This window comes from Pan paniscus, chromosome 1 (assembly GCF_029289425.2).
Source record: "Pan paniscus chromosome 1, NHGRI_mPanPan1-v2.0_pri, whole genome shotgun sequence".
Taxonomy (NCBI): Eukaryota; Metazoa; Chordata; class Mammalia; order Primates; family Hominidae; genus Pan; species Pan paniscus.
The window spans coordinates 12,436,877-12,464,317 of NC_073249.2; the positions used below are offsets into that span (position 1 = coordinate 12,436,877).

The 27,441-nt window shown below is 41.1% G+C and overlaps 1 protein-coding gene across 2 annotated transcripts in view; it reads right to left on the reverse strand.

Annotated features, from left to right (window-relative positions):
- ACTN2 (actinin alpha 2) overlaps positions 1 to 27,441 on the reverse strand; it is a 105,774-nt gene that overhangs the window by 41,406 nt on the left and 36,927 nt on the right. For both annotated transcript variants that reach the window (XM_034949515.3, XM_034949512.3), the window contains exons 2-4: positions 4,131 to 4,245; positions 3,090 to 3,209; positions 1,909 to 1,995 (exon numbers count right to left, since the gene is read on the reverse strand). In XM_034949515.3, coding sequence (XP_034805406.1) covers positions 1,909 to 1,995; positions 3,090 to 3,209; positions 4,131 to 4,245 — 322 coding nt within the window. The remainder of the gene's footprint in view (positions 1 to 1,908; positions 1,996 to 3,089; positions 3,210 to 4,130; positions 4,246 to 27,441) is intronic.

The following is a 27,441-nucleotide window of genomic DNA, read 5'->3' on the forward strand; positions in this document are numbered from 1 at the left end:
CTGCAGAACCATCTGCTTGAAGAGATTTAGTAGGTACTTTGCTAATAAAATTATAATTTTTTAATGTTTAATTTCTTAGTCTTGTGAAGAGCAGATTAATATAGCCTTTTATCGCAAAATTTTACAAAATATTGTGATTTAGCTATCTTGCTTTGGGCATGTTAATAACAATTTTGGGGAAAACTCTAATGGATAATACCATTCATACCTACACTTGAAATATAATTAAGTTTGAATTCATATTATCACTAATTTAAAATTTGTAACCAATCAGAAACAACTTGAGGTCAACTTCACCTCTGTAATATTTGTGGAAAAAGGATTTGCTAGACCAGCAACAGTGTGAACAAGATTTCTAAAAGTAGTATTTATTTAAAGTGGGTTCAACAGTTTAAATATTTAAATTTAGAAGTATATAAAAACTGATAAAATTATTACAACTTACAATTTTTAAATAAAGCAAGAATTTTAGGAAGCCTCTTGTTTCTTTCATTAGCATAAAGGAAGGTACTGTAATAGAACTATATTGTACAAAAGTTTTCAAAGTCAGACTATGTATTAATTCAAGCTGGCTGTCATTCCTGAGCTTGAATTGTTTTAATGCCATTAGATTTTAGTTTGACTTTTAGATGACATAAGTGGGTCTCTGGTGCCAGAAGGGAATAATTGAAGTGAATTTGAAGGTCCGTAAGGGCAAGTACTGCAGGCTTCATGTCAGCTGGTACAAGTAGGCAAAGTGTTGTTTCTTAATGTTTGTTGGTTGATGAGTACCTAAAATCACTTAAAAAGACCAGAGTCTCACGCCTGTAATCCCAGCACTTTGGGAGGCCGAGGCGGGCGGATCACGAGGTCAGGAGATCGAGACCATCCTGGCTAAAACGGTGAAACCCCGTCTCTACTAAAAATATGAAAAATTAGCCAGCATGGTGGTGGGCGCCTGTAGTCCCAGCTACTTGTGAGGCTGAGGCAGGAGAATGGCGTGGACCCAGGAGGCAGAGCTTGCAGTGAGCCGAAATCGCGCCACTGAACTCCAGCCTGGGTGCCAGAGTGAGACTCCGTCTCAAAAAAAAAAAAAAAAAAAAAAACAAAAACCAGAGTCAGAGGCTACTGTGGCCTGGGCAGAATTATAAATAACGTCTCCACCCCTTACCACTCAGGTACCTGGTTACCTACTGGATTACAGAGTCAGAAGGGGCCAAATAGTTGGACAATGCAGCAGCCCTGAAACACATTCTGCAGTTATACACTTTGTGATATGAGGGCAAAACAGGCAAAGTTCTAATTTTAAGAATGCCAATTTGACACTTTTCAACAGTGCTGAATTCATCAAAATATTTGGGAGTGTAGTTGGTGTAAAAGACTAAAGATTTTTATCTTCAGTGGCAGTGTCAAGGATTAAGATTCTATGATAATGACGAAACAGTAGTTAGGCCAAAAGATACAGTGACAATAGAGGTCTTGTTTAAAAAGAAAAAGAAGAAAAAAGAAAAAGAGAGGGAGAGAGATAGGGAGGAAGAAAGTTAAGGAAATAACAAACATGGGTTGCAACAGATTCTTTTTTTATACCGGGGGAAAGAAAGTGTTTCAGTTGTAAGACTAAAGAACTCTGCCATAGCTGTAAATTTACTAGTATAATAAGCAATCAAGAAGCTCAATAAATGCTCATTTTAAAAAGCGACTTCTGTTCTGAACATGTGCTCATCTTTTGCAAACCGATTCCACCCCCATGAATGAAACAGTGCTGCCGAGGTCTTTTCCTATACACATACAAAATTTATAAGAACCCACTTACATGTCTCTCATTCAATCATGTAAGTGACTGTTGGACTTTAAAATATCTTGCTCAAATTTTAATTCACAAGCTTAATTTACAGATTATACAATTAGACTTTTAACCATGTCTTTTACCTTCAACCGAAATATCCTGAATAGCAAAGCGAAGGATGATGGTCCAGATCATACCCAGGGTCATTTTCACGTTGCCATCAACAATTTCTGCAGGTAAGAAAACAACAAATTAATGTAAAGATAACATAGTCGGTACGTAACTTTTTTCCTATATATAAATGTTGACTTCAGAGCTATTGGAAAATGTGCATATGGATGGAAAGACCAGTTTATGTTTTTATAAGCATCGCAGTATGTCTGGTTATAAATACGGTATTCATAACCAAATGTCTCTAGTTTAAATAAATTCTAAGTTAATAATAAGCACAAATCTTGCATATGTATTATCAGTGAAAACCACCCGGGAGTTTCCAAAGTTTTAAGATGTAATAGCTAAGGTTTTTTTTTTTTTTTTTGAGATGGAGTCTCACTCTGTCACCCAGGCTGCAGTGCAGTGACACAATCGTGGCTCACTGCAACCTCCGCCTCCTGGGATCAAGCAATTCTCCTGCCTCAGCCTCCTGAGTAGCTGGGACTACAAGGACTACAGGCATGCGCCACCACACCCAGCTAATTTTTTTGTAAATTTAGTAGAGATGGGGTTTCACCACGTTGGCCAGGCTGGTCTTGAACTCCTCATCTCAGGTGATCTGCCCGCCTCAGCCTCTCAAAGTGCTGGGATGAGCATGAGCTACTGTGCCCAGCCATGAGCTAAAGTTTTAAATAATCAAATAAAGAGAACACAGTCTCATCTTTACCCTGACCCTTCTTACGGCATTCCGCAGCTGACAAGTAGCAGGACTCAGTTGTGCATACAGAGATATGGGTGGAAATCTCAGCTCCCGCTGACCTCACCAAATTCCCAGTCTCCCATAGAGAACAAAGAGGCCACTTCCTTCCTATTAGTTAGTTCTTATTAAGAGTCATTGGGATGTGTAAGTTCTTTCTCAGTCCTTTAAGTCTTCTGAAGATGACAGCATTATATTTAATTCTATGCTTTACAAAGAACCTAGAGCTTGGTCTCCCACTCATGGTACCATTTGTTCTTATCTTTGTGCACCGAGCGCCCTAAGAGAGAGCCTGATACAAGGCAGGTACAGTAAATGGTGAAAGGGAGGGAAGAAGGGGAGAATTCAAGTTGCAGCCCACACCTGCGCTATTAGGTCAGCGTAGCAGACAGGAACACCCACCACACCTCTCACCTTCAGCGCCGATGGACACCAGTTTCACCCCTTTGCTGGCTATGTAATCCAAAGCTTTGTTGACATTAGCAATTTTGTGGAACCGCATTTTTCCCCGGTCAGGTTTGGGCAGCCTTTCCCCTGTTGGATGAAAAGAGAATCATGCAGACATAGAGACAGTGACCTCTTGATGCGGAATCAAGATGCCAAAACTAAGCATCCATTTTTTCCTTAAAAAGAGATGGTTACATGACTATTTCTGATGTGTGCCTGGTCTCTCTAAATCACAGCAATGAGGGAACACTAACCCAAAAACTTTCAGAATCAAATGGACCAGCAGGGAGCCATACTATGAAGGACACATGCTTTTCAGATCTGCAGGGAGAGTCTGGTTTGGCCCATGATCCAACTTACAAATGAGTAAAAAGAGAAGCTGATTAGAGTCCCTGGAGTATTCAGAGTTGCTGGCTAATGGTTAGAGGAAGTCAGGATGGCCAGTTAAAATCACAGAGGTGGCTGCCAGGGCTCGTTCGACACCTGATTATGAAGATAGATGGATCAGGGCAGATCTGCCATAATCCTTCCCAGTCACACTTCTCCAAAGGTGATCCATTCTCTAGTCCAAAGTCTAAATCAGCCAACTGAAATTCAGGACAAATCATAGCCCCACTGGGATTTTAGCTTATATGTTCAGAGTTCTGCCAACATGTACAGTAGATTTTTGGATACAAGATGATTTCCGGAATACACTCTAGCTGGACGAAGAGTAGAAAGGGCAGCATGGAGGGAGTCGTGTGAAGTCATTTTTTCTTCTCTTATTTTGTTTCAAGCTTGGTGGTATAAACATTATTTTAATAAGTGATTTTTAAAGAGAATTCACTCCTTTTTTTAGAACGGAAAAATAACTCCAGGCAGATTGTTCTTTGGAAAGGTTTTCTTTGGCAATAATACCATGTTCTTGCCCAGCCAAGTTCAAAGCGAACTTCTGATGTAGTCATCTTTAAATAGATGCTCACCTACTGATAACACATGAAAGCATAGGATGGGATATATAACACCAACCTGAGATGACTTCCAAAAGCAGCATGAGCTTAAGGCCATTCCTGAAGTCTTCCTCGATGTTCTCAATCTGGGTGCCGGCTTTCCTTAGGTGGGAGTTACACCAGGCAGTGAAGGTCTGCAAAGAAAACCAAACACGGTTTAGCACAGGCTCATAGGATTTCAGATCCCTTCCTCACAGACGACACTTGACACCTTACACGTTCTTGGGAATCTACAAGGCTGGGGCTGGTTGGGCTTCTAGAGGATGCAGAATTTGATGGAAAGAAGAACTGGAAACCCAAAAGAACGATTTTAGTAAATTTTCCACTTTAGAGATAAAGACTCTCTTACTGGATATTCCAACCTGAAGAATTTTTGCCTTCCGTTTAAAAAGACACCATATTTATACCTGTATCTTCACCTTTTGAAAATCTTTTACTTTGTAGAAAAGATAGATTAAATTAAGATGTGCTTATTTCTTGCTCACAAGTATGCAAAATATGCTTGCTTGCAGCAGAATAGATGAATAAATAACAGTGTTTTGTTTTGTTTTGGAGACAGGGTCATCCAGCTCTGTCACCCAGGCTGGAAAACAGTGGTGTGATCATGGCTCACTGCAGCCTCAACCTCCCAGGCTCAACTGATCCTCCTGCCTCAGCCCCCTAAGTAGCTGGGACTATAGGCATGCACGACCACACCTAGCTAATTTTTTTTTAGAGATGGGGTCTTGCTATGTTGCCCAGGCTGGTCTCAAACTCCTAGACTCAAGCAATCCTCTTGCCTCAGCCTCCCAAAGTGCTGGGATTACAGGCACGAGCCACCGTGCCCAGTCTAAATAATGTTTGAAGAATGTTCAAAGGCCAGGTGTGATGACTCACACCTGTAATCCCAGCACTTTGGGAGGCTGAGGCAGGCAGATCACTTGAGGTCAGGAGTTCGAGACCAGCCTGGCCAACATGGTAAAACCCCGTCTCTACTAAAAATACAAAAATTAGCTGGGTGTGGTAGCGTGTGCCTGTAGTCCCAGCTACTCAGGAGGCTGAGGCAGGGAAGTAGATTGAAACCAGGAGGCGGAGGTTGCAGCAAGCCAAGATCATACTAGTGCACTCCAGCCTGGGTGACAGAGTGAGACTCTGTCTCAAAAAAAAAAAAAAAAAAAAAATGTTCAAAATGTGTTGCTTTAGAGGAGAGGGTGGGTGATATTGTGTAGCAGAAAGAAGAGAGAAAGGGACCCATAACCAGTGATAACCCAGAACTAGTTTATCTCGGGTGAACAACAGTTTTAAGCTACTAATTAAATCAATTAAACAAATTTGCAGTATAGTCTATCATTGAAAAAATAATAACAATAACCTCCTACAAGCATATTCCAAGCACTGGACTAGATCCTGGATCTCAAAGGTGACTATATTCAACCCTGCCTTTGGAAGGGATCACAGTCCAGTCATATTAACAAATTACTAAGGCAAATCTTCAGCTGAAAATGGACCATATATTAAGTGACATCCAAAGTTATTCTGTTTATTTTTCCAGCTTCTTTTAACTTGGCTTCCACTTGTGCCCTATTTCCTGCCAAAACCAGATTAGAAATGTTTCTGGCAGCTGCTGGCTAAGCATGCAAAATGTCCCCTCATCCCACAACAGCTGCTGGGCTTGAGAACAAAGTGCCTGGCACATCAAACTGGGGAGTAGGGGACACACAAACAGGGTTTGTGTTCAAGATGAAAACGTCAACCTATCAAAAACAGGCTGCTTCTAAGTCAGACTACAGAAAGACAAAGTGTCCATAAAAATGATTTTCCTGGGTAATAAAGAGGATTTTCAATTCTGACTAATAGTACCTCCTTTCAAGAAGGAGGTGACAGCATTTAACTCAAGGACCAAAAAAAAAAAAAAAGAAGAAGAAGGGATTTTTTGGATTTACAGTAATAAATTTTACCCTGAGAGCCTAAACTAACAATTATTTCTAAGCTTTAGTCAGGTCTAAACAGAAAAGATACTCTAAGCCATCCACTTTATTTATTTTTATTTTTTATTTTTATTTTTTGAGACGGAGTCTTGCTTATCTCCCAGGCTGGAGTGCAGTGGCATGATCTCAGCTCACCGCAATCTCCACCTCCCGGGTTCAAGTGATTCTCCCGCCTCAACCACCCTAGTAGCTAGGAATGCAGGTGCCCGCCACCACACCTAGCTGATTTTTGTATTTTTAGTAGAGACGGGGTTTTGCCATGTTGGCCAGACTGGTCTTAAACTCCTGACTTCAGGTGATCCATCTGCCTCGGCCTCTCAAAGTGCTGGGATTACAGGCATGAGCCACCACACTCGGTCTTAAGCCATATACTTTAGATCTATACCCAATCAGTGTGGTAGCTCCTAGCCAGAAGTAGCCACTTAAACTTAGACTAATTAAAATAAAATTTAAAAATTAGCTCCTCAGTTGCACAAGTCATGTTTTAAGTGATCAAAAGCCACATATGGCTAGTAAAATTGGATGGTGCAAATATACAACATTCCTATCATCACAGAAAATTCTATTGGACAACACTATAGATAATTAAGTTTTCTTTTTTGAAGGTAAGATTATGATAAGAATTCATTACTTATTTTTTAACGTATTAATTTTATGTATTTATTTTTTGAATGAGTAATAGGTTTCTTTGGTTCAAAACTTCAAGTGGTAACAGGGTGGGGGGAAGGGGGAGGGATAGGATTAGGAGAGATACCTAATGTTAAATGACGAGTTAATAGGTGCAGCACACCAACATGGCACATGTATACATATGTAACAAACCTGCACGTTGTGCACATGTACCCTAAACCTTAAAGTATAATTAAAAAAAAAAAAGGAAAAGAAATTCAAGTGGTACAAAAGGGTTTAAAAAAAAATCCATCCTCTCACCTCTGTTCCTTGGCTACCCAGTGCCCTACCACATAAGGAATGAAGCTATCGGTCTCTTGCATATCCCTTCAGTGGTATCTGTGTATACATAAACACACAGTGAGGAATGAAGCTATCGGTCTCTTGCATATCCCTTCAGTGGTTATCTGTGTATACATAAACACACAGTGAGGAATGAAGCTATCGGTCTCTTGCATATCCCTTCAGTGGTATCTGTGTATACATAAACACACAGTGAGGAATGAAGCTATCGGTCTCTTGCATATCCCTTCAGTGGTATCTGTGTATACATAAACACACAGTGAGGAATGAAGCTATCGGTCTCTTGCATATCCCTTCAGTGGTTATCTGTGTATACATAAACACACAGTGAGGAATGAAGCTATCGGTCTCTTGCATATCCCTTCAGTGGTATCTGTGTATACATAAACACACAGTGAGGAATGAAGCTATCGGTCTCTTGCATATCCCTTCAGTGGTTATCTGTGTATACATAAACACACAGTGAGGAATGAAGCTATCACTCTCTTGCATATCCCTTCAGTGGTTATCTGTGTATACATAAACACACAGTGAGGAATGAAGCTATCGGTCTCTTGCATATCCCTTCAGTGGTTATCTGTGTATACATAAACACACAGTGAGGAATGAAGCTATCGGTCTCTTGCATATCCCTTCAGTGGTATCTGTGTATACATAAACACACAGTGAGGAATGAAGCTATCAGTCTCTTGCATATCCCTTCAGTGGTATCTGTGTATACATAAACACACAGTGAGGAATGAAGCTATCGGTCTCTTGCATATCCCTTCAGTGGTTATCTGTGTATACATAAACACACAGTGAGGAATGAAGCTATCGGTCTCTTGCATATCCCTTCAGTGGTTATCTGTGTATACATAAACACACAGTGAGGAATGAAGCTATAGGTCTCTTGCATATCCCTTCAGTGGTATCTGTGTATACATAAACACACAGTGAGGAATGAAGCTATCGGTCTCTTGCATATCCCTTCAGTGGCTATCTGTGTATACATAAACACACAGTGAGGAATGAAGCTATCGGTCTCTTGCATATAACTTCAGTGGTTATCTGTGTATACATAAACACACAGTGAGGAATGAAGCTATCGGTCTCTTGCATATCCCTTCAGTGGTTATCTGTGTATACATAAACACACAGTGAGGAATGAAGCTATCGGTCTCTTGCATATCCCTTCAGTGGTTATCTGTGTAAACATAAACACACAGTGAGGAATGAAGCTATGAGTCTCTTGCATATACCTTCAGTGGTATCTGTGTATACATAAACACACAGTGAGGAATGAAGCTATCGGTATCTTGCATATCCCTTCAGTGGTTATCTGTGTATACATAAACACACAGTGAGGAATGAAGCTATCGGTCTCTTGCATATCCCTTCAGTGGTATCTGTGTATACATAAACACACAGTGAGGAATGAAGCTATCGGTCTCTTGCATATCCCTTCAGTGGTATCTGTGTATACATAAACACACAGTGAGGAATGAAGCTATCGGTCTCTTGCATATCCCTTCAGTGGTATCTGTGTATACATAAACACACAGTGAGGAATGAAGCTATCGGTCTCTTGCATATCCCTTCAGTGGTTATCTGTGTATACATAAACACACAGTGAGGAATGAAGCTATCGGTCTCTTGCATATCCCTTCAGTGGTTATCTGTGTATACATAAACACACAGTGAGGAATGAAGCTATCGGACTCTTGCATATCCCTTCAGTGGTATCTGTGTATACATAAACACACAGTGAGGAATGAAGCTATCGGTCTCTTGCGTATCCCTTCAGTGGTATCTGTGTATACATAAACACACAGTGAGTAATGAAGCTATCGGTCTCTTGCGTATCCCTTCAGTGGTTATCTGTGTATACGTAAACACACAGTGAGGAATGAAGCTATCGGTCTCTTGCGTATCCCTTCAGTGGTATCTCTGTATACGTAAACACACAGTGAGGAATGAAGCTATCGGTCTCTTGCATATCCCTTCAGTGGTTATCTGTGTATACATAAACACACAGTGAGGAATGAAGCTATCGGACTCTTGCATATCCCTTCAGTGGTATCTGTGTATACATAAACACACAGTGAGGAATGAAGCTATCGGTCTCTTGCATATCCCTTCAGTGGTTATCTGTGTATACATAAACACACAGTGAGGAATGAAGCTATCGGTCTCTTGCATATCCCTTCAGTGGTATCTGTGTATACATAAACACACAGTGAAAAATGAAGCTATCGGTCTCTTGCATATGCCTTCAGTGGTATCTGTGTATACATAAACACACAGTGAGGAATGAAGCTATCGGTCTCTTGCATATCCCTTCAGTGGTTATCTGTGTATACATAAACACACAGTGAGGAATGAAGCTATCGGTCTCTTGCATATCCCTTCAGTGGTATCCGTGTATACATAAACACACAGTGAGGAATGAAGCTATCGGTCTCTTGCATATCCCTTCAGTGGTATCTGTGTATACATAAACACACAGTGAGGAATGAAGCTATCGGTCTCTTGCATATCCCTTCAGTGGTATCTGTGTATACATAAACACACAGTGAGGAATGAAGCTATCGGTCTCTTGCATATCCCTTCAGTGGTATCTGTGTATACATAAACACACAGTGAGGAATGAAGCTATCGGTCTCTTGCATATCGCTTCAGTGGTTATCTGTGTATACATAAACACACAGTGAGGAATGAAGCTATCGGTCTCTTGCATATCCCCTCAGTGGTTATCTGTGTATACATAAACACACAGTGAGGAATGAAGCTATCGGTCTCTTGCATATCCCTTCAGTGATTATCTGTGTATACATAAACACACAGTGAGGAATGAAGCTATCGGTCTCTTGCATTTCCCTTCAGTGGTTATCTGTGTATACGTAAACACACAGTGAGGAATGAAGCTATCGGTCTCTTGCATATGCCTTCAGTGGTTATCTGTGTATACATAAACACACAGTGAGGAATGAAGCTATCGGTCTCTTGCATATCCCTTCAGTGGTATCTGTGTATACATAAACACACAGTGAGGAATGAAGCTATCGGTCTCTTGCATATCCCTTCAGTGGTATCTGTGTATACATAAACACACAGTGAGGAATGAAGCTATCGGTCTCTTGCATATCCCTTCAGTGTTTATCTGTGTATACATAAACACACAGTGAGGAATGAAGCTATCGGTCTCTCGCATATCCCTTCAGTGTTTATCTGTGTATACATAAACACACAGTGAGGAATGAAGCTATCGGTCTCTCGCATATCCCTTCAGTGGTTATCTGTGTATACATAAACACACAGTGAGGAATGAAGCTATCGGTCTCTCGCATATCCCTTCAGTGTTTATCTGTGTATACATAAACACACAGTGAGGAATGAAGCTATCGGTCTCTCGCATATCCCTTCAGTGGTTATCTGTGTATACATAAACACACAGTGAGGAATGAAGCTATCGGTCTCTCGCATATCCCTTCAGTGGTATCTGTGTATACATAAACACACAGTGAGGAATGAAGCTATCGGTCTCTTGCATATAACTTCAGTGGTTATCTGTGTATACATAAACACACAGTGAGGAATGAAGCTATCGGTCTCTTGCATATCCCTTCAGTGGTTATCTGTGTATACATAAACACGCAGTGAGGAATGAAGCTATCGGTCTCTCGCATATCCCTTCAGTGGTTATCTGTGTATACATAAACACGCAGTGAGGAATGAAGCTATCGGTCTCTCGCATATCCCTTCAGTGGTTATCTGTGTATACATAAACACACAGTGAGGAATGAAGCTATCGGTCTCTTGCATATCCCTTCAGTGGTTATCTGTGTATACATAAACACACAGTGAGGAATGAAGCTATCGGTCTCTTGCATATCCCTTCAGTGGTTATCTGTGTATACATAAACACACAGTGAGGAATGAAGCTATCGGTCTCTTGCATATCCCTTCAGTGGTTATCTGTGTATACATAAACACACAGTGAGGAATGAAGCTATCGGTCTCTTGCATATCCCTTCAGTGGTTATCTGTGTATACATAAACACACAGTGAGGAATGAAGCTATCGGTCTCTTGCATATCCCTTCAGTGGTTATCTGTGTATACATAAACAAACAGTGAGGAATGAAGCTATCGGTCTCTTGCATATCCCTTCAGTGGTTATCTGTGTATACATAAACACACAGTGAGGAATGAAGCTATCGGTCTCTTGCATATCCCTTCAGTGGTTATCTGTGTATACATAAACACACAGTGAGGAATGAAGCTATCGGTCTCTTGCATATCCCTTCAGTGGTTATCTGTGTATACATAAACACACAGTGAGGAATGAAGATATCGGTCTCTTGCATATCCCTTCAGTGGTATCTGTGTATACATAAACACAGAGTGAGGAATGAAGCTATCGGTCTCTTGCATATCCCTTCAGTGGTTATCTGTGTATACATAAACACACAGTGAGGAATGAAGCTATCGGTCTCTTGCATATCCCTTCAGTGGTTATCTGTGTATACATAAACACACATTGAGGTATGAAGCTATCGGTCTCTTGCATATCCCTTCAGTGGTTATCTGTGTATACATAAACACACAGTGAGGAATGAAGCTATCGGTCTCTTGCATATCCCGTCAGTGGTTATCTGTGTATACATAAACACACAGTGAGGAATGAAGCTATCGGTCTCTTGCATATCCCTTCAGTGGTTATCTGTGTATACATAAACACACAGTGAGGAATGAAGCTATCGGTCTCTTGCATATCCCTTCAGTGGTTATCTGTGTATACATAAACACACAGTGAGGAATGAAGCTATCGGTCTCTTGCATATCCCTTCAGTGGTTATCTGTGTATACATAAGCACACAGTGAGGAATGAAGCTATCGGTCTCTTGCATATCCCTTCAGTGGTTATCTGTGTATACATAAACACACAGTGAGGAATGAAGCTATCGGTCTCTTGCATATCCCTTCAGTGGTTATCTGTGTATACATAAACACACAGTGAGGAATGAAGCTATCGGTCTCTTGCATATCCCTTCAGTGGTATCTGTGTATACATAAACACACAGTGAGGAATGAAGCTATCGGTCTCTTGCATATCCCTTCAGTGGTTATCTGTGTATACATAAACACACAGTGAGGAATGAAGCTATTGGTCTCTTGCATATCCCTTCAGTGGTTATCTGTGTATACATAAACACACAGTGAGGAATGAAGCTATCGGTCTCTTGCATATCCCTTCAGTGGTATCTGTGTATACATAAACACACAGTGAGGAATGAAGCTATCGGTCTCTTGCATATCCCTTCAGTGGTTATCTGTGTATACATAAACACACAGTGAGGAATGAAGCTATCGGTCTCTTGCATATCCCTTCAGTGGTATCTGTGTATACATAAACACACAGTGAGGAATGAAGCTATCGGTCTCTTGCATATCCCTTCAGTGTTTATCTGTGTATACATAAACACACAGTGAGGAATGAAGCTATCGGTCTCTTGCATATCCCTTCAGTGGTATCTGTGTATACATAAACACACAGTGAGGAATGAAGCTATCGGTCTCTTGCATATCCCTTCAGTGGTATCTGTGTATACATAAACACACAGTGAGGAATGAAGCTATCCGTCTCTTGCATATCCCTTCAGTGGTTATCTGTGTATACATAAACATACACTGAGGAATGAAGCTATCGGTCTCTTGCATATCCCTTCAGTGGTATCTGTGTATACATAAACACACAGTGAGGAATGAAGCTATCGGTCTCTTGCATATCCCATCAGTGGTTATCTATGTATACATAAACACACAGTGAGGAATGAAGCTATCGGTCTCTTGCATATCCCTTCAGTGGTTATCTGTGTATACATAAACACACAGTGAGGAATGAAGCTATCGGTCTCTTACATATCCCTTCAGTGGTATCTGTGTATACATAAACACACAGTGAGGAATGAAGCTAACGGTCTCTTGCATATCCCTTCAGTGGTGTCTGTGTATACATAAACACACAGTGAGGAATGAAGCTATCGGTCTCTTGCATATCCCTGCAGTGGTTATCTGTGTATACATAAACACACAGTGAGGAATGAAGCTATCAGTCTCTTGCATATCCCTTCAGTGGTTATCTGTGTATACATAAACACACAGTGAGGAATGAAGCTGTCGATCTCTTGCATATCCCTTCAGTGGTTATCTGTGTATACAAAAACACACAGTGAGGAATGAAGCTATCGGTCTCTTGCATATCCCTTCAGTGGTATCTGTGTATACATAAACAGACAGTGAGGAATGAAGCTATCGGTCTCTTGCATATCCCTTCAGTGGTATCTGTGTATACATAAACACACAATGAGGAATGAAGCTATCGGTCTCTTGCGTATCCCTTCAGTGGTTATCTGTGTATACATAAACACACAGTGAGGAATGAAGCTATCGGTCTCTTGCGTATCCCTTCAGTGGTATCTGTGTATACGTAAACACACAGTGAGGAATGAAGCTATCGGTCTCTTGCATATCCCTTCAGTGGTATCTGTGTATACATAAACACACAGTGAGGAATGAAGCTATCGGTCTCTTGCATATCCCTTCAGTGGTTATCTGTGTATACATAAACACACAGTGAGGAATGAAGCTATCGGTCTCCTGCATATCCCTTCAGTGGTATCTGTGTATACATAAACACACAGTGAGGAATGAAGCTATCGGTCTCTTGCATATCCCTTCAGTGGTTATCTGTGTATACATAAACACACAGTGAGGAATGAAGCTAACGGTCTCTTGCATATCCCTTCAGTGGTTATCTGTGTATACATAAACACACAGTGAGGAATGAAGCTATCGGTCTCTTGCATATCCCTTCAGTGGTTATCTGTGTATACATAAACACACAGTGAGGAATGAAGCTATCGGTCTCTTGCATATCCCTTCAGTGGTATCTGTGTATACATAAACACACAGTGAGGAATGAAGCTATCGGTCTCTTGCATATCCCTTCAGTGGTTATCTGTGTATACATAAACACACAGTGAAGAATGAAGCTATCGGTCTCTTGCATATCCCTTCAGTGGTTATCTGTGTATACATAAACACACAGTGAGGTATGAAGCTATCGGTCTCTTGCATATCCCTTCAGTGGTATCTGTGTATACATAAACACAGAGTGAGGAATGAAGCTATCGGTCTCTTGCATATCCCTTCAGTGGTTATCTGTGTATACATAAACACACAGTGAGGAATGAAGCTATCGGTCTCTTGCATATCCCTTCAGTGGTTATCTGTGTATACATAAACACACAGTGAGGAATGAAGCTATCGGTCTCTTGCATATCCCTTCAGTGGTTATCTGGGTATACATAAACACACAGTGAGGAATGAAGCTATCGGTCTCTTGCATATCCCTTCAGTGGTTATCTGTGTATACATAAACACACAGTGAGGAATGAAGCTATCGGTCTCTTGCATATCCCTTCAGTGGTTATCTGTGTATACATAAACACACAGTGAGGAATCGGTCCCTTGCATATCCCTTCAGTGGTTATATGTGTATACATAAACACACAGTGAGGAATGAAGGTATCGGTCTCTTGCATATCCCTTCAGTGGTTATCTGTGTATACATAAACACACAGTGAGGAATGAAGCTATCGGTCTCTTGCATATCCCTTCAGTGGTTATCTGTGTATACATAAACACACAGTGAGGAATGAAGCTATCGGTCTCTTGCATATCCCTTCAGTGGTTATCTGTGTATACATAAACACACAGTGAGGAATGAAGCTATCGGTCTCTTGCATATCCCTTCAGTGGTTATCTGTGTATACATAAACACACAGTGAGGAATGAAGCTATCGGTCTCTTGCATATCCCTTCAGTGGTATCTGTGTATACATAAACACACAGTGAGGAATGAAGCTATCGGTCTCTTGCATTTCCCTTCAGTGGTTATCTGTGTATACATAAACACACAGTGAGGAATGAAGCTATCGGTCTCTTGCATATCCCTTCAGTGGTTATCTGTGTATACATAAACACACAGTGAGGAATGAAGCTATCGGTCTCTTGCATATCCCTTCAGTGGTATCTGTGTATACATAAACACACAGTGAGGAATGAAGCTATCGGTCTCTTGCATATCCCTTCAGTGTTTATCTGTGTATACATAAACACACAGTGAGGAATGAAGCTATCGGTCTCTCGCATATCCCTTCAGTGTTTATCTGTGTATACATAAACACACAGTGAGGAATGAAGCTATCGGTCTCTCGCATATCCCTTCAGTGGTTATCTGTGTATACATAAACACACAGTGAGGAATGAAGCTATCGGTCTCTCGCATATCCCTTCAGTGGTATCTGTGTATACATAAACACACAGTGAGAAATGAAGCTATCGGTCTCTCGCATATCCCTTCAGTGGTTATCTGTGTATACATAAACACACAGTGAGGAATGAAGCTATCGGTCTCTTGCATATCCCTTCAGTGGTTATCTGTGTATACATAAACACACAGTGAGGAATGAAGCTATCGGTCTCTTGCATATCCCTTCAGTGGTTATCTGTGTATACATAAACACACAGTGAGGAATGAAGCTATCGGTCTCTTGCATATCCCTTCAGTGGTTATCTGTGTATACATAAACACACAGTGAGGAATGAAGCTATCGGTCTCTTGCATATCCCTTCAGTGGTTATCTGTGTATACATAAACACACAGTGAGGAATGAAGCTATCGGTCTCTTGCATATCCCTTCAGTGGTTATCTGTGTATACATAAACACACAGTGAGGAATGAAGCTATCGGTCTCTTGCATATCCCTTCAGTGGTTATGTGTGTATACATAAACACACAGTGAGGAATGAAGCTATCGGTCTCTTGCATATCCCTTCAGTGGTTATCTGTGTATACATAAACACACAGTGAGGAATGAAGCTATCGGTCTCTTGCATATCCCTTCAGTGGTTATCTGTGTATACATAAACACAGAGTGAGGAATGAAGCTATCGGTCTCTTGCATATCCCTTCAGTGGTTATCTGTGTATACATAAACACACAGTGAGGAATGAAGCTATCGGTCTCTTGCATATCCCTTCAGTGGTATCTGTGTATACATAAACACAGAGTGAGGAATGAAGCTATCGGTCTCTGGCATATCCCTTCAGTGGTTATCTGTGTATACATAAACACACAGTGAGGAATGAAGCTATCGGTCTATTGCATATCCCTTCAGTGGTTATCTGTGTATACATAAACACACATTGAGGTATGAAGCTATCGGTCTCTTGCATATCCCTTCAGTGGTTATCTGTGTATACATAAACACACAGTGAGGAATGAAGCTATCGGTCTCTTGCATATCCCTTCAGTGGCTATCTGTGTATACATAAACACACAGTGAGGAATGAAGCTATCGGTCTCTTGCATATCCCTTCAGTGGTTATCTGTGTATACATAAACACACAGTGAGGAATGAAGCTATCGGTCTCTTGCATATCCCTTCAGTGGTTATCTGTGTATACATAAACACACAGTGAGGAATGAAGCTATCGGTCTCTTGCATATCCCTTCAGTGGTTATCTGTGTATACCTAAACACACAGTGAGGAATGAAGCTATCGGTCTCTTGCATATCCCTTCAGTGGTATCTGTGTATACATAAACACACAGTGAGGAATGAAGCTATCGGTCTCTTGCATATCCCTTCAGTGGTTATCTGTGTATACATAAACACACAGTGAGGAATGAAGCTATCGGTCTCTTGCATATCCCTTCAGTGGTTATCTGTGTATACATAAACACACAGTGAGGAATGAAGCTATCGGTCTCTTGCATATCCCTTCAGTGGTATCTGTGTATACATAAACACACAGTGAGGAATGAAGCTATCGGTCTCTTGCATATCCCTTCAGTGGTTATCTGTGTATACATAAACACACAGTGAGGAATGAAGCTATCGGTCTCTTGCATATCCCTTCAGTGGTATCTGTGTATACATAAACACACAGTGAGGAATGAAGCTATCGGTCTCTTGCATATCCCTTCAGTGGTTATCTGTGTATACATAAACACACAGTGAGGAATGAAGCTATCGGTCTCTTGCATATCCCTTCAGTGGTATCTGTGTATACATAAACACACAGTGAGGAATGAAGCTATCGGTCTCTTGCATATCCCTTCAGTGGTATCTGTGTATACATAAACACACAGTGAGGAATGAAGCTATCGGTCTCTTGCATATCCCTTCAGTGGTTATCTGTGTATACATAAACATACAGTGAGGAATGAAGCTATCGGTCTCTTGCATATCCCTTCAGTGGTATCTGTGTATACATAAACACACAGTGAGGAATGAAGCTATCGGTCTCTTGCATATCCCTTCAGTGGTTATCTATGTATACATAAACACACAGTGAGGAATGAAGCTATCGGTCTCTTGCATATCCCTTCAGTGGTTATCTGTGTATACATAAACACACAGTGAGGAATGAAGCTATCGGTCTCTTACATATCCCTTCAGTGGTATCTGTGTATACATAAACACACAGTGAGGAATGAAGCTAACGGTCTCTTGCATATCCCTTCAGTGGTGTCTGTGTATACATAAACACACAGTGAGGAATGAAGCTATCGGTCTCTTGCATATCCCTTCAGTGGTTATCTGTGTATACATAAACACACAGTGAGGAATGAAGCTATCGGTCTCTTGCATATCCCTTCAGTGGTTATCTGTGTATACATAAACACACAGTGAGGAATGAAGCTATCGGTCTCTTGCATATCCCTTCAGTGGTTATCTGTGTATACAAAAACACACAGTGAGGAATGAAGCTATCGGTCTCTTGCATATCCCTTCAGTGGTATCTGTGTATACATAAACACACAGTGAGGAATGAAGCTATCGGTCTCTTGCATATCCCTTCAGTGGTATCTGTGTATACATAAACACACAATGAGGAATGAAGCTATCGGTCTCTTGCGTATCCCTTCAGTGGTTATCTGTGTATACATAAACACACAGTGAGGAATGAAGCTATCGGTCTCTTGCGTATCCCTTCAGTGGTATCTGTGTATACGTAAACACACAGTGAGGAATGAAGCTATCGGTCTCTTGCATATCCCTTCAGTGGTATCTGTGTATACATAAACACACAGTGAGGAATGAAGCTATCGGTCTCTTGCATATCCCTTCAGTGGTTATCTGTGTATACATAAACACACAGTGAGGAATGAAGCTATCGGTCTCTTGCATATCCCTTCAGTGGTATCTGTGTATACATAAACACAGAGTGAGGAATGAAGCTATCGGTCTCTGGCATATCCCTTCAGTGGTTATCTGTGTATACATAAACACACAGTGAGGAATGAAGCTATCGGTCTATTGCATATCCCTTCAGTGGTTATCTGTGTATACATAAACACACATTGAGGTATGAAGCTATCGGTCTCTTGCATATCCCTTCAGTGGTTATCTGTGTATACATAAACACACAGTGAGGAATGAAGCTATCGGTCTCTTGCATATCCCTTCAGTGGCTATCTGTGTATACATAAACACACAGTGAGGAATGAAGCTATCGGTCTCTTGCATATCCCTTCAGTGGTTATCTGTGTATACATAAACACACAGTGAGGAATGAAGCTATCGGTCTCTTGCATATCCCTTCAGTGGTTATCTGTGTATACATAAACACACAGTGAGGAATGAAGCTATCGGTCTCTTGCATATCCCTTCAGTGGTTATCTGTGTATACATAAACACACAGTGAGGAATGAAGCTATCGGTCTCTTGCATATCCCTTCAGTGGTTATCTGTGTATACATAAACACACAGTGAGGAATGAAGCTATCGGTCTCTTGCATATCCCTTCAGTGGTTATCTGTGTATACCTAAACACACAGTGAGGAATGAAGCTATCGGTCTCTTGCATATCCCTTCAGTGGTATCTGTGTATACATAAACACACAGTGAGGAATGAAGCTATCGGTCTCTTGCATATCCCTTCAGTGGTTATCTGTGTATACATAAACACACAGTGAGGAATGAAGCTATCGGTCTCTTGCATATCCCTTCAGTGGTTATCTGTGTATACATAAACACACAGTGAGGAATGAAGCTATCGGTCTCTTGCATATCCCTTCAGTGGTATCTGTGTATACATAAACACACAGTGAGGAATGAAGCTATCGGTCTCTTGCATATCCCTTCAGTGGTTATCTGTGTATACATAAACACACAGTGAGGAATGAAGCTATCGGTCTCTTGCATATCCCTTCAGTGGTATCTGTGTATACATAAACACACAGTGAGGAATGAAGCTATCGGTCTCTTGCATATCCCTTCAGTGGTTATCTGTGTATACATAAACACACAGTGAGGAATGAAGCTATCGGTCTCTTGCATATCCCTTCAGTGGTATCTGTGTATACATAAACACACAGTGAGGAATGAAGCTATCGGTCTCTTGCATATCCCTTCAGTGGTATCTGTGTATACATAAACACACAGTGAGGAATGAAGCTATCGGTCTCTTGCATATCCCTTCAGTGGTTATCTGTGTATACATAAACATACAGTGAGGAATGAAGCTATCGGTCTCTTGCATATCCCTTCAGTGGTATCTGTGTATACATAAACACACAGTGAGGAATGAAGCTATCGGTCTCTTGCATATCCCTTCAGTGGTTATCTATGTATACATAAACACACAGTGAGGAATGAAGCTATCGGTCTCTTGCATATCCCTTCAGTGGTTATCTGTGTATACATAAACACACAGTGAGGAATGAAGCTATCGGTCTCTTACATATCCCTTCAGTGGTATCTGTGTATACATAAACACACAGTGAGGAATGAAGCTAACGGTCTCTTGCATATCCCTTCAGTGGTGTCTGTGTATACATAAACACACAGTGAGGAATGAAGCTATCGGTCTCTTGCATATCCCTTCAGTGGTTATCTGTGTATACATAAACACACAGTGAGGAATGAAGCTATCGGTCTCTTGCATATCCCTTCAGTGGTTATCTGTGTATACATAAACACACAGTGAGGAATGAAGCTATCGGTCTCTTGCATATCCCTTCAGTGGTTATCTGTGTATACAAAAACACACAGTGAGGAATGAAGCTATCGGTCTCTTGCATATCCCTTCAGTGGTATCTGTGTATACATAAACACACAGTGAGGAATGAAGCTATCGGTCTCTTGCATATGCCTTCAGTGGTATCTGTGTATACATAAACACACAATGAGGAATGAAGCTATCGGTCTCTTGCGTATCCCTTCAGTGGTTATCTGTGTATACATAAACACACAGTGAGGAATGAAGCTATCGGTCTCTTGCATATCCCTTCAGTGGTATCTGTGTATACGTAAACACACAGTGAGGAATGAAGCTATCGGTCTCTTGCATATCCCTTCAGTGGTATCTGTGTATACATAAACACACAGTGAGGAATGAAGCTATCGGTCTCTTGCATATCCCTTCAGTGGTTATCTGTGTATACATAAACACACAGTGAGGAATGAACCTATCGGTCTCTTGCATATCCCTTCAGTGGTATCTGTGTATACATAAACACACAGTGAGGAATGAAGCTATCGGTCTCTTGCATATCCCTTCAGTGGTTATCTGTGTATACATAAACACACAGTGAGGAATGAAGCTAACGGTCTCTTGCATATCCCTTCAGTGGTTATCTGTGTATACATAAACACACAGTGAGGAATGAAGCTATCGGTCTCTCGCATATCCCTTCAGTGGTTATCTGTGTATACATAAACACACAGTGAGGAATGAAGCTATCGGTCTCTTGCATATCCCTTCAGTGGTATCTGTGTATACATAAACACACAGTGAGGAATGAAGCTATCGGTCTCTTGCATATCCCTTCAGTGGTTATCTGTGTATACATAAACACACAGTGAAGAAGGAAGCTATCGGTCTCTTGCATATCCCTTCAGTGGTTATCTGTGTATACATAAACACACAGTGAGGTATGAAGCCATCGGTCTCTTGCATATCCCTTCAGTGGTATCTGTGTATACATAAACACAGAGTGAGGAATGAAGCTATCGGTCTCTTGCATATCCCTTCAGTGGTTATATGTGTATACATAAACACACAGTGAGGAATGAAGCTATCGGTCTCTTGCATATCCCTTCAGTGGTTATCTGTGTATACATAAACACACAGTGAGGAATGAAGCTATCGGTCTCTTGCATATCCCTTCAGTGGTTATCTGTGTATACATAAACACACAGTGAGGAATGAAGCTATCGGTCTCTTGCATATCCCTTCAGTGGTTATCTATGTATACATAAACACACAGTGAGGAATGAAGCTATCGGTCTCTTGCATATCCCTTCAGTGGTTATCTGTGTATACATAAACACACAGTGAGGAATGAAGCTATCGGTCTCTTACATATCCCTTCAGTGGTATCTGTGTATACATAAACACACAGTGAGGAATGAAGCTAACGGTCTCTTGCATATCCCTTCAGTGGTGTCTGTGTATACATAAACACACAGTGAGGAATGAAGCTATCGGTCTCTTGCATATCCCTTCAGTGGTTATCTGTGTATACATAAACACACAGTGAGGAATGAAGCTATCGGTCTCTTGCATATCCCTTCAGTGGTTATCTGTGTATACATAAACACACAGTGAGGAATGAAGCTATCGGTCTCTTGCATATCCCTTCAGTGGTTATCTGTGTATACAAAAACACACAGTGAGGAATGAAGCTATCGGTCTCTTGCATATCCCTTCAGTGGTATCTGTGTATACATAAACACACAGTGAGGAATGAAGCTATCGGTCTCTTGCATATCCCTTCAGTGGTATCTGTGTATACATAAACACACAATGAGGAATGAAGCTATCGGTCTCTTGCGTATCCCTTCAGTGGTTATCTGTGTATACATAAACACACAGTGAGGAATGAAGCTATCGGTCTCTTGCATATCCCTTCAGTGGTATCTGTGTATACGTAAACACACAGTGAGGAATGAAGCTATCGGTCTCTTGCATATCCCTTCAGTGGTATCTGTGTATACATAAACACACAGTGAGGAATGAAGCTATCGGTCTCTTGCATATCCCTTCAGTGGTTATCTGTGTATACATAAACACACAGTGAGGAATGAAGCTATCGGTCTCTTGCATATCCCTTCAGTGGTATCTGTGTATACATAAACACAGAGTGAGGAATGAAGCTATCGGTCTCTGGCATATCCCTTCAGTGGTTATCTGTGTATACATAAACACACAGTGAGGAATGAAGCTATCGGTCTATTGCATATCCCTTCAGTGGTTATCTGTGTATACATAAACACACATTGAGGTATGAAGCTATCGGTCTCTTGCATATCCCTTCAGTGGTTATCTGTGTATACATAAACACACAGTGAGGAATGAAGCTATCGGTCTCTTGCATATCCCTTCAGTGGCTATCTGTGTATACATAAACACACAGTGAGGAATGAAGCTATCGGTCTCTTGCATATCCCTTCAGTGGTTATCTGTGTATACATAAACACACAGTGAGGAATGAAGCTATCGGTCTCTTGCATATCCCTTCAGTGGTTATCTGTGTATACATAAACACACAGTGAGGAATGAAGCTATCGGTCTCTTGCATATCCCTTCAGTGGTTATCTGTGTATACATAAACACACAGTGAGGAATGAAGCTATCGGTCTCTTGCATATCCCTTCAGTGGTTATCTGTGTATACATAAACACACAGTGAGGAATGAAGCTATCGGTCTCTTGCATATCCCTTCAGTGGTTATCTGTGTATACCTAAACACACAGTGAGGAATGAAGCTATCGGTCTCTTGCATATCCCTTCAGTGGTATCTGTGTATACATAAACACACAGTGAGGAATGAAGCTATCGGTCTCTTGCATATCCCTTCAGTGGTTATCTGTGTATACATAAACACACAGTGAGGAATGAAGCTATCGGTCTCTTGCATATCCCTTCAGTGGTTATCTGTGTATACATAAACACACAGTGAGGAATGAAGCTATCGGTCTCTTGCATATCCCTTCAGTGGTATCTGTGTATACATAAACACACAGTGAGGAATGAAGCTATCGGTCTCTTGCATATCCCTTCAGTGGTTATCTGTGTATACATAAACACACAGTGAGGAATGAAGCTATCGGTCTCTTGCATATCCCTTCAGTGGTATCTGTGTATACATAAACACACAGTGAGGAATGAAGCTATCGGTCTCTTGCATATCCCTTCAGTGGTTATCTGTGTATACATAAACACACAGTGAGGAATGAAGCTATCGGTCTCTTGCATATCCCTTCAGTGGTATCTGTGTATACATAAACACACAGTGAGGAATGAAGCTATCGGTCTCTTGCATATCCCTTCAGTGGTATCTGTGTATACATAAACACACAGTGAGGAATGAAGCTATCGGTCTCTTGCATATCCCTTCAGTGGTTATCTGTGTATACATAAACATACAGTGAGGAATGAAGCTATCGGTCTCTTGCATATCCCTTCAGTGGTATCTGTGTATACATAAACACACAGTGAGGAATGAAGCTATCGGTCTCTTGCATATCCCTTCAGTGGTTATCTATGTATACATAAACACACAGTGAGGAATGAAGCTATCGGTCTCTTGCATATCCCTTCAGTGGTTATCTGGGTATACATAAACACACAGTGAGGAATGAAGCTATCGGTCTCTTACATATCCCTTCAGTGGTATCTGTGTATACATAAACACACAGTGAGGAATGAAGCTAACGGTCTCTTGCATATCCCTTCAGTGGTGTCTGTGTATACATAAACACACAGTGAGGAATGAAGCTATCGGTCTCTTGCATATCCCTTCAGTGGTTATCTGTGTATACATAAACACACAGTGAGGAATGAAGCTATCGGTCTCTTGCATATCCCTTCAGTGGTATCTGTGTATACGTAAACACACAGTGAGGAATGAAGCTATCGGTCTCTTGCATATCCCTTCAGTGGTATCTGTGTATACATAAACACACAGTGAGGAATGAAGCTATCGGTCTCTTGCATATCCCTTCAGTGGTTATCTGTGTATACATAAACACACAGTGAGGAATGAACCTATCGGTCTCTTGCATATCCCTTCAGTGGTATCTGTGTATACATAAACACACAGTGAGGAATGAAGCTATCGGTCTCTTGCATATCCCTTCAGTGGTTATCTGTGTATACATAAACACACAGTGAGGAATGAAGCTAACGGTCTCTTGCATATCCCTTCAGTGGTTATCTGTGTATACATAAACACACAGTGAGGAATGAAGCTATCGGTCTCTCGCATATCCCTTCAGTGGTTATCTGTGTATACATAAACACACAGTGAGGAATGAAGCTATCGGTCTCTTGCATATCCCTTCAGTGGTATCTGTGTATACATAAACACACAGTGAGGAATGAAGCTATCGGTCTCTTGCATATCCCTTCAGTGGTTATCTGTGTATACATAAACACACAGTGAAGAAGGAAGCTATCGGTCTCTTGCATATCCCTTCAGTGGTTATCTGTGTATACATAAACACACAGTGAGGTATGAAGCCATCGGTCTCTTGCATATCCCTTCAGTGGTATCTGTGTATACATAAACACAGAGTGAGGAATGAAGCTATCGGTCTCTTGCATATCCCTTCAGTGGTTATATGTGTATACATAAACACACAGTGAGGAATGAAGCTATCGGTCTCTTGCATATCCCTTCAGTGGTTATCTGTGTATACATAAACACACAGTGAGGAATGAAGCTATCGGTCTCTTGCATATCCCTTCAGTGGTTATCTGTGTATACATAAACACACAGTGAGGAATGAAGCTATCGGTCTCTTGCATATCCCTTCAGTGGTTATCTGTGTATACATAAACACACAGTGAGGAATGAAGCTATCGGTCTCTTGCATATCCCTTCAGTGGTTATCTGTGTATACATAAACACACAGTGAGGAATGAAGCTATCGGTCTCTTGCATATCCCTTCAGTGGTTATCTGTGTATACATAAACACACAGTGAGGAATGAAGCTATCGGTCTCTTGCATATCCCTTCAGTGGTTATCTGTGTATACATAAACACACAGTGAGGAATGAAGCTATCGGTCTCTTGCATATCCCTTCAGTGGTTATCTGTGTATACATAAACACACAGTGAGGAATGAAGCTATCGGTCTCTTGCATATCCCTTCAGTGGTTATCTGTGTATACATAAACACACAGTGAGGAATGAAGCTATCGGTCTCTTGCATATCCCTTCAGTGGTTATCTGTGTATACATAAACACACAGTGAGGAATGAAGCTATCGGTCTCTTGCATATGCCTTCAGTGGTTATCTGTGTATACATAAACACACAGTGAGGAATGAAGCTATCGGTCTCTTGCATATCCCTTCAGTGGTTATCTGTGTATACATAAACACACAGTGAGGAATGAAGCTATCGGTCTCTTGCATATCCCTTCAGTGGTTATCTGTGTATACATAAACACACAGTGAGGAATGAAGCTATCGGTCTCTTGCATATCCCTTCAGTGGTTATCTGTGTATACATAAACACACAGTGAGGAATGAAGCTATCGGTCTCTTGCATATCCCTTCAGTGGTTATCTGTGTATACATAAACACACAGTGAGGAATGAAGCTATCGGTCTCTTGCATATCCCTTCAGTGGTTATCTGTGTATACATAAACACACAGTGAGGAATGAAGCTATCGGTCTCTTGCATATCCCTTCAGTGGTTATCTGTGTATACATAAACACACAGTGAGGAATGAAGCTATCGGTCTCTTGCATATCCCTTCAGTGGTTATCTGTGTATACATAAACACACAGTGAGGAATGAAGCTATCGGTCTCTTGCATATCCCTTCAGTGGTATCTGTGTATACATAAACACACAGTGAGGAATGAAGCTATCGGTCTCTTGCATATCCCTTCAGTGGTTATCTGTGTATACATAAACACACAGTGAGGAATGTAGCTATCGGTCTCTTGCATATCCCTTCAGTGGTTATCTGTGTATACATAAACACACAGTGAGGAATGAAGCTATCGGTCTCTTGCATATCCCTTTAGTGGTGTCTGTGTATACATAAACACACAGTGAGGAATGAAGCTATCGGTCTCTTGCATATCCCTTCAGTGGTTATCTGTGTATACATAAACACACAGTGAGGAATGAAGCTATCGGTCTCTTGCATATCCCTTCAGTGGTTATCTGTGTATACATAAACACACAGTGAGGAATGAAGCTATCGGTCTCTTGCATATCCCTTCAGTGGTTATCTGTGTATACATAAACACACAGTGAGGAATGAAGCTATCGGTCTCTTGCATATCCCTTTAGTGGTATCTGTGTATACATAAACACACAGTGAGGAATGAAGCTATCGGTCTCTTGCATATCCCTTCAGTGGTTATCTGTGTATACATAAACACACAGTGAGGAATGAAGCTATCGGTCTCTTGCATATCCCTTCAGTGGTTATCTGTGTATACATAAACACACAGTGAGGAATGAAGCTATCGGTCTCTTGCATATCCCTTCAGTGGTTATCTGTGTATACATAAACACACAGTGAGGAATGAAGCTATCGGTCTCTTGCATATCCCTTCAGTGGTTATCTGTGTATACATAAACACACAGTGAGGAATGAAGCTATCGGTCTCTTGCATATCCCTTCAGTGGTATCTGTGTATACATAAACACACAGTGAGGAATGAAGCTATCGGTCTCTTGCATATCCCTTCAGTGGTATCTGTGTATACATAAACACACAGTGAGGAATGAAGCTATCGGTCTCTTGCATATCCCTTCAGTGGTTATCTGTGTATACATAAACACACAGTGAGGAATGAAGCTATCGGTCTCTTGCATATCCCTTCAGTGGTTATCTGTGTATACATAAACACACAGTGAGGAATGAAGCTATCGGTCTCTTGCATATCCCTTCAGTGGTTATCTGTGTATACATAAACACACAGTGAGGAATGAAGCTATCGGTCTCTTGCATATCCCTTCAGTGGTTATCTGTGTATACATAAACACACAGTGAGGAATGAAGCTATCGGTCTCTTGCATATCCCTTCAGTGGTATCTGTGTATACATAAACACACAGTGAGGAATGAAGCTATCGGTCTCTTGCATATCCCTTCAGTGGTATCTGTGTATACATAAACACACAGTGAGGAATGAAGCTATCGGTCTCTTGCATATCCCTTCAGTGGTATCTGTGTATACATAAACACACAGTGAGGAATGAAGCTATCGGTCTCTTGCATATCCCTTCAGTGGTATCTGTGTATACATAAACACACAGTGAGGAATGAAGCTATCGGTCTCTTGCATATCCCTTCAGTT